This window comes from Teleopsis dalmanni, chromosome 2 (assembly GCF_002237135.1).
Source record: "Teleopsis dalmanni isolate 2A chromosome 2, ASM223713v2, whole genome shotgun sequence".
Taxonomy (NCBI): Eukaryota; Metazoa; Arthropoda; class Insecta; order Diptera; family Diopsidae; genus Teleopsis; species Teleopsis dalmanni.
Window position 1 is genome coordinate 121109495 of NC_051847.1, and position 9276 is coordinate 121118770.

General features: G+C 27.4%; 1 protein-coding gene across 1 annotated transcript in view; it reads left to right on the forward strand.

Moving 5' to 3' along the window:
* Window positions 1–1010: 1010 nt before the first annotated feature.
* LOC119675588 overlaps window positions 1011–9276 on the forward strand; it is an 8754-nt gene continuing 488 nt past the window's right edge. The window contains exons 1-8 of the mRNA XM_038086795.1: window positions 1011–1247; window positions 2632–3119; window positions 3195–3561; window positions 3663–3872; window positions 7183–7569; window positions 7685–8178; window positions 8474–9030; window positions 9121–9264. Coding sequence (XP_037942723.1) covers window positions 1043–1247; window positions 2632–3119; window positions 3195–3561; window positions 3663–3872; window positions 7183–7569; window positions 7685–8178; window positions 8474–9030; window positions 9121–9264 — 2852 coding nt within the window. The 5' untranslated portion in view covers window positions 1011–1042. The remainder of the gene's footprint in view (window positions 1248–2631; window positions 3120–3194; window positions 3562–3662; window positions 3873–7182; window positions 7570–7684; window positions 8179–8473; window positions 9031–9120; window positions 9265–9276) is intronic.

Below are 9276 nucleotides of genomic sequence, written 5' to 3' on the forward strand. Positions count from 1 at the left end.
TTTTAAAAAACTTAGTTGCAATAGAAAAATTTTAATGAAATTCCTGAGAGTACATACGCTGAAGAATATTTAATGGTCACAATAGCTGTTATACAAATCGATATATTGACACTAATAAACCACCTAACAAATATCTCTTGAAACAAAACATTCTACCAAATTTGTAAGTATTCTTTTCATTTTTTAAAAGCAATAAAGTGTATGAATAAGAAAAATTTCTTACATATATAATACATGTAACCATACATATTATGGTGTGATAAAATATTATCAATTAATGTGTTTATTAAAGAATTGTTGTTGATGTTGCATGTTTTTATATGTGTTTTTTTAAGCAGAACCCATTTCAGCAAAATCCGATATTTCGGGAACCACGTTATATCAATATATAAACGATATTATCAAAACCAACCAACCAATCGTAGCACATTGGAATCAGCAATAATGCCTAAAATTGTTAAAATTTAAGAAATTATTTAATATTCTGTACAACAATATTCTATATTAACTTATACTAATATGTATACATTATATATAAAGAATTATGAAACTTATTTATAATTGAAAAATTCGTAATTAAATTCTTTATATTGAATTAAAGCTACTCCAAAATATTATAATTTAAAACAAGAAATAATGTAATCAATATAAATTTATTTTGAAAATTCATGTTTAATCAATATTTAAGCAAATATCTAATCAATTCTTCGGATAAGACAAAGCAGCCTCTACAAACACAGAGAAGAAAGATACACCAACGTTTCTATATGACTTGCAATCAATACCCCAAACTAAGGTTGCCACTTAAAATACAAACTGATAAACAGCAGAATAAAAGATTGGAGAGTAGAATTCCATTCTCAAACTCTCTAGTTCTCAACGCTCTCAGATCTCCGATTAGAAGCTTTTGCCTACTTAAAAGCAATTTTTGCGTTCCAGTTTTTAGTTGACTTTTGCACATAGAGTGTGATTGATAGTAATCTGTCAATTATATATATAATTTTTAAAAGTTGATTATTAAAAATATTATACTTACATAAAAATGACTGAATCTAAAGAAAATAATGAAACTGCTGGTGGTCCTCACATACCGGATTGGTTAACTGAAGAACTATTTGTAAATATTTTAAAAGAAAAATTCCCAGAATTCCAAAAAATACAAGAATTTGATATTGTGCCGGCTGTTGGCACAGGAGAGAATTATATGACGATTTTATTACGAGTAAATATTGACATTGAACTAAAAGGTAAAAGTATTGGCGGCAAGAGATCTCGCTTGTAAACAAAGCTAATAATAACAACAAAAATATTTTATTTTCATGAAAATGTTTATAAATAAAATGTTTATTTACTATTTAAACACGTGTGTACATAACATTGTACAGCTAAAAAAAATATAACAAATCTCTTTGACGTCATTATCTCTTATTTGTAGCGCTACATCCAGTCGAAATAATCTATAACATAACTATGGAGAATATATTTCATAAGACTGCAGTGATTAGAAAAAAAATTACAACTTTTAGATAAAAAAAGAAATAAATACATTTTAAACCTTCTAAATTATAGTTTTTGTTAATAAATTAAAATCGTTTAAATAGTTTTTGCTTAATTTTAATTGTTACTAAATACTTAAATCTATAACTTCTAAATGTAAATCCGATAATTTATATATTCTTTAATACTGATGCTTTATTAAAAAGCAAAAAAGATTTTCTAATATCACTATCGACTTTTTAAAATATTTAAACGATTATAAAACAAAAAATATTTACATACATTTTAATTAAAAACTTATCACTTTTTAGACCCAAGTCTTTAAAAAAAACATAATAATTTGGAAAAATTAAGGATATTATAGAATACTATTAACAACATAAACATATATAGTTTTTGTTCCATTGACTTAAGAACTGTTAGTAATAAAAGAAATGATATTAACCTTAGACTTTATTATTGGGGTATAATTCATACTATCAGTGTTATGCACTGAAAGTATAATAACAAGTATAGTAATAATAGTAATTGTTTTTAATCTCAAAAATAAAACTCTAAAATCAAATATACATAAAAGTTTAGTTCTGATTAACAGCGATCATAAAAGACATAGAGATCAGATATCCATATTTATATGAATAACCAACATCAAATATAGCACACCATAAATTAGACTTATTCGATTATAGATAGCTATAACTAAAATATAATTATGAGCTATTTTATTATTTAATTGCAGATAGAAATATATATTTAAAATATTTGAAAAGATTTTTAATATTGTAATTATTTATTCAGTAAATTTTTTTGTAAATCTCGTATTTTCAGTGCAGTTATCTAGCATTTTTTAAAATTTAATTTTTCATTTGGTACATTGCAACCTTTTAAGTGCTATTAGGTACACTAATGCATTTTATATGAAATGTAAATGTAAGAATAATTTTTTACTGTAGGATATGAACATCTGATGTGACGATCAAACGCAAATACATAAAAATAAATATAAATATATACTAAAATCTCTATACTTTAGACCTCCACTCTAAATTTTTTGTAATATGTTTCAAAAAATTTAAATTAGTCTGAAAAATAAAATATACTCCAATAAACTAAATTTAATTATATTCTTTTTAGATGGTTCCATAACTCAAACATCATATATAGTCAAGTTACAGCCAAAATCGATTGAAATGCAAGGACTATTAAAAATATGGCAAGTGTTTGAAAAAGAAGAAAATACTTATACAAAATATTTGCCAGCTTTTGAAAAACTCTACAAAGATGCTGGGAAAGAAATTAAATTTGCGCCAAATATAATTCTACTAAACAGTGCAATATCTGATCCAGCTATAATAATGGAAGATTTACGTATAAGGAATTTTAAAAATGCCAAAAGACAGGATGGTTTAGACATAGAACATACAAAAGCCGCCTTAGAGAAACTAGCACAATTTCACGCTGCCTCAGCATGTTACTATGAAAACAATGGACCATATCCTGATATGTATTTACAATGCTTATGTGGCAATATGGATCTGTATGAAGAGTACAGAAATAATATGGTGAATTTATTTTGTCAAAATTTGGAATTATACGATGCCAAACCTATAGAGGAGAAATTTGTAAGAATTTTAATATTATAACAATACATTTTTAATTAAAAATATTTTGTACTTTTTAATACCATTAATTTTCAGAGAAAATTTGCTGCCGAAGTACCAGATCAATTTCAAGCGGTATCCAAACCTCTACCTGAAGAATTTAATGTACTGAATCATGGTGACTGTTGGTCGAATAATATAATGTTTCAATATAATGCAGAGGGTAAAATAATTGATACGCATTTCGTTGACTTACAAATGAGTCGTTATGGGTCACCGGCACAGGATTTAAATTACTTACTGTTATCTTCAACCTCTTTGGAGCATAAGGTGAAGAAGTTTGATTATTTCCTTTATTTTTATCATGACAAATTGGTGGAAAATTTAAAATTATTAAATTATACCAAACCAATTCCAACACTAAAGAAATTACATATAGAAATGCTGAAATATAATGAGTGGAGTAAGTACATATATAGCACATTTCGTTTTGAACTCATATATATATTGTATACATATATGAGTTAATTGTTATATATTAATAAATTCTTTTTGTCTTCATAGTTTTTGCAGTGTTACTCAATGTAATGCCAGTTGTACTGTTTGAGCCCTCGAAGAATGCTAATTCGGAGAATTTAATAAGTGAAAATGAAGAAGGCCAGAATTTAAAAATAGCTATGTTTAGAAATAAGACTTATGCAGCGCATGTAACACAATTAATACCTTGGCTAGATAAACGTGGTCTTCTGGAGTATTTACCAAATTTATGCTTTTAAAAAATATACTCTATTATTAAATAAGAATAAATGTAAATGAATTGTAATATTATTGTTTACTTATTCCAGATTTGTGAAAACTTCAATTAATTTGTACAGAATTATACATTAGAAATTCTATATTAAATAAAAGTATAAAAGTACAAATCAAAAGCAATAGATTCAACAAAATTTATTCGTAATTCAATTGGTATTGAAACAAGAAAAAAAAACCTGTGAATAGTTAAAATTTTTTGCACAATCTTAGTTGGAAAAGTAGCTTAAAACAAAGCGCCATTGATTAAATTTATCTATTAAACAAATGAATACAAAAAATAAAAATTGCGCATTTGAAACATTTGAAATTCGGTAACGTGTTTATTAAATCATTGTTGATAGAGCCCCAAACTGAAGTCAACGTTTTATTTTTTTATATACTTATTTATTGTACTCACTATGTAGAAGTCTACATAGTACATTTTAAACAAATTATAATCAAATACGTATGTACATACAGTCGTACATAAAATTTTTCTATTGCTTTACCTATTAACTATTTACGTGTTCCCATACTTTTACATATGTATTTCAATAACAAATTACAATCAATAAAACATAATTTTACCCTACACATTAGATAAGTGGTCGCACTTATGATCTACATATAGCTTGAACTGATATCAGGTGCAATACTAGTTCAAATATAGATTATAAAAGAAACACTGATAGGAAATTGTTTGATATACATAATAAAATGATAAAGCAAGAAATATTATCAACGAAACTAATTAGTGGTCTATTATTGGTCTGGGTTTTTTTAGTTATAAACTGAGTAAGAAGACCAATAAAATCTGTACTTCAATACGTTAAAAAGACGAAAAGATATTTTTGTAAAAAGTAATTTACAAAGGTTTAAACTTACAAAATACCTGGGGACAGGAGATTATTTTAATATATTTCTAAGAAATCTATTAACTGCATAATAACTTCAATCTTCTAAATGCATCAGATGCAAGATAAGATTTTTAAAAGTGCATTAAGTTAAATAACTTAATGTTTTGAGGTATAAGGTAAACCAGTAGTTTATGAAAATTCAACTATATATATTTTACAAAATACTTCGGAGAGTGTGTTTACATATATTAGGTCTGTTTCACGAGCTACTCATAATAACTTTGAGTCAGTGGCGTAACTACATTTTTTAGGCCAATAAGCGAATTATAATTTAGGAGCTCCTACTAATATCTTTTTATACCCTTTACACGAAAAAGTGTAAAAAAGGTATATTAGGCTTCTGAAGATTTTCGTATCGTCTGTTTGAAGTCTGTTTCAGTATCTGAACAATGTGTCAATTTGTTTTCATTTATTTTAAGAAAATTGTCTAGTTTTGGTCATTTCTTTAATGTTAATAATGAATGCATAAATTTATAATGGGGCCCCCTAAGTTCGGGGGCCCGAAAGCGTTGCTTCCAGTCGCTTCCCTGTAGTTACGCCACTGCTTTGAGTAAACACTGTGTATACACAAGCGCGTTCCACCAGCAAATTTTCAAGTATTTTTGTGTAAATTTTACTTTTGTTTTACTTATGTTTTACTGTGAGTAGCTCGTGGAACAGACCTATTATTATTATTTTAGAAAGAATATTAAATGTAAAAAAGTTTTTTATATTCAATGTTAGTGAGCAAATAAATTTTATATTATTTATTTATAAATTTTATTTATTTATAGAATTGATTGGTAACACCATGTTATTATTACCAAATGAATTTAATACGGAGAGTCTTCTGGTCTTATTTTTTATATATATCCAACTCCGATTTGGATCAAAATGAAAATATACGCTAAATGTATTTTATCGAATAGCACTCCAGAACTCTGACGTTTTCTATTATATTCTAAACTAATCCATTCCAATCATAAATGGAATTGTATGACTTGCAGAAGTTTAGATTCTTTTTTTTTCTTTAAAAAAAAACTTTAAACATAACACAATAAAAATATCATTAAATAAATTCTGATTAGAAATTTAAGTTAAGATAAGATGTTTATAGCTCACCCTTAATATCAGCATTAAAAAGAACATTCAATAAATTAAAGGTCTACAGAATGACGACCTACTACTCGAATTGTTGAAAACTACTTATTATTTCGGAACTCTTACAAGTTAGGAGATTTTAAGTCTCATAGACATCATGAAAACTCAAAGTAATGGCCCAAGGCACTACCTTGGTGTACTATGTGGGTATAAACCAAAACCCTAAACCGAAAATCAAAATTTCTAATCATAAAATTTTAAAAATACAGGTTTTGAGTCTGTATAATGTCCTAAACTTTTTACAACCTCGAATCAACTTTACTATTAAGTGTGTGCAATGCTTGAACTAAACTAAGAAGATAATATCTCTAATCATTGCTAGATATAATTTGCTAGATATAATAAGTATTATTATGTGTAATAATTTAAGTAAACCCCAAGTAAATCTGTTGTTTTCAAACTTAAATACATATATGTAGTTTCTCATAACTAAAACTAAAATTTAAATTAAAGTTGCGAACTAGACAGATCAAAGCAATTACTTTTGTTTGCTTGTATGAAAGTTTTTAAAAATTTTAACATTGCTTCTAAAATATATACCTATAAGTATATAGGGTATAATTAAAAGTTTATATAATAAGAACACAATCAAATAGATATGACGTTGAAGCGTGTCAATTACGAATTTAAACGTTTTTTCAAATCATTCTGATATAAAATTTATGAAGCAAAAATCGTATCAAATATTTATTTAATATGTTATTTTTTATTTTTAAAATGTATATTAGCTTAATCAATACAATCGGCACAATTTGATTTCAAAAAACCTCTATGAATGAGCTAAGCTAAAATTTAAAATATTTTTCCCACATACTTAACTATTACCAAGTCTAATAGTTAAGTATGTGTAATAGTCAAGCTGTTATCTAGAAATGATTCTACGTGATTATTAATGAGCGATTAGAATTATTATTACAATAAAATAACAATAGCAAAATGTTTCTATATATAAAAACAATAACATTCGTAAATTTTTTCTATCAAGTAATGCTGATATCGATTAGAATCTTGTACTCATAGATATAAACTTAGCAGATAAACTGAACGTAGAGCTTATCAGACTTAATAAGCGGAGAGTAATAATATATATATAAGCTTATTCGCACTATTATGAAATATTTTAACTATATTCTATTAAATTAAATTTCAGTTGGCTAAAGTTTATGCATGTGGCAGGTTCACATTAGAAGTTTATTCTGAAAAAAATACACAAAATTTGAATTAAATTTAATAAGTATTTAAATTTAAAATGGGTGCGCGTAAATCAAAATCTAGCTACGTTGTATCTAATCAAGATTTCACTTATGAAGGATCAACAGCGACATCAGCACCAACGACACAGCCTGCACCAATAGTACAACCTGCCGTCGAAGAAAATCGAACACCAGTCACAGCAACTACAGTGGAAACACGGCATGCAGAGAATACAGAAGTGAAACTACCAGAGATCGATATGAGTGTAGTGCCCACTTGGTTGACCGAAGAATACTTCGTAGATATACTCAAAGAAAATGTACCTAATTTCGATAAAATTACCGATTTCAAAGTGAAGCCAGCATTGAGACCAGGTGAAAATTATGCCACCCTTATGCTGCGTGTAAATATTGAAGTAGCATTGACAGGTAAGAATTCTATAAAAATATGATGAAGCTATGAAATTTTATGAAGAATATATTGAAGAGAATATGATAATCTCTTTATTTATTACTTATTCGGTATAAACTTTATTTTCTTCAGATAAAAACAGCAAAGCTATTTCGTATATGTTGAAAGTGCCTCACGATACTGAACAAATGAGACAAATGGCAGCATTAATGAATATGTTCATACCAGAAAACGAAATGTATTTCGATATTGTTCCCGAACTTGAAGAAATGTATAAAGCAGTGGGCTTGGAAATATCATTTGGTGCTAAGGCTTATAAGTTTAAAAAACAACCAATTACCGATACTGTTTTACTCGAAGATTTAGGTCCGCTAGGCTACAAAAATCGTGATCGCTTGCTTGGATGCGATGTGGAGCACACTCATTGGGTTCTCAAGAAATTAGCACAATTTCACGCGGTTTCTGCCACACGCGTAGCTACTAGAGGACCATTTTCCAAAATAATTATGGAAGGATTTTTCGATGTCGCAAGGCCAATTTTTGATACTATGATGAAATCATTTACAGATCAATTTTTATCTTGTATTAAATGTTATGAAAATGGAGAGTTTTATGCACCAATCATAGTAAGTTCACTTAATTGTGTTGTCTTGTGCATGTCATAAAGTCATGACGTAAGATAGGAAGAAAACAATAGACAGTAATTATGAGAAATCTTTATGTGCAGTACAAACATAAATTTGATGTTGATAGCCCCTTTAATATTTGCGTTACATATTAATTTTATTTGTCATAGACAAAAAACTCATTTCTTTACTAATATTTAATTTTATACATTAAAAACGAATTTGTTAACAAATTCTAACATTTGATTAAATTGATTATTAAATTATTAAAATATAATTTTTCTATTATTTCTAGAAATCATACTTTGACAAAATAGCAGAATATTCCGGTTTTTTCGTACCAGATCCAAATGAATTTAGTGTTATTAACCATGGAGATTGCTGGTCTAATAATATTCTATTTCAATATGCAAATGATGGCAAAATATTAGACACAAAATTTGTTGATCTACAATTACCTCGATATGGTTCACCTGCTCAAGATTTGAACTACTTTCTACTGACTTCCACTTCCCTTGATATTAAATTGAATCAATTTGATCATTTTCTACGCTATTATTATGATAATTTAATCGAACATCTTAAATTGTTAAAATATCCCAAAGACATGCCAACATTAAGTGAGCTACACGTACAAATGCTTATGTATAGCTTTTGGGGAGTAAGTGCTAGTATAACAACATTACCTGCTGTGTTATTAGATCCAACGGAAAAAGCCAGTTTTGATAATTTTTTGTCAGATGGTGCCGAAGGTGTAGAATTCAAAAATTTGCTTTTCTCCAATTCTCGATATATCCAACATATATCGAAAATATTACCTTGGTTCTATAATCGTGGTTGTTTGGAACCATTGTAAGTAAAATTTATTTTGTTTACCGATTATCTTAAGTTCAGCGACAGTTGAAATATTATACAAAAATCTAAAATTTTATTTTATTTTAGTACAAATAAACCACTCACTGCAATTCAAATATCAACGCCAGTAGAAATTTTACAAGTCACTGAGACCTCTGTTGAAGTACCCGCCGTTACGTCGGCGAATGACCAACAAGCAAAACCGAAGTACCCAGCATGGGTAACAGAAACGTATTTTATTGA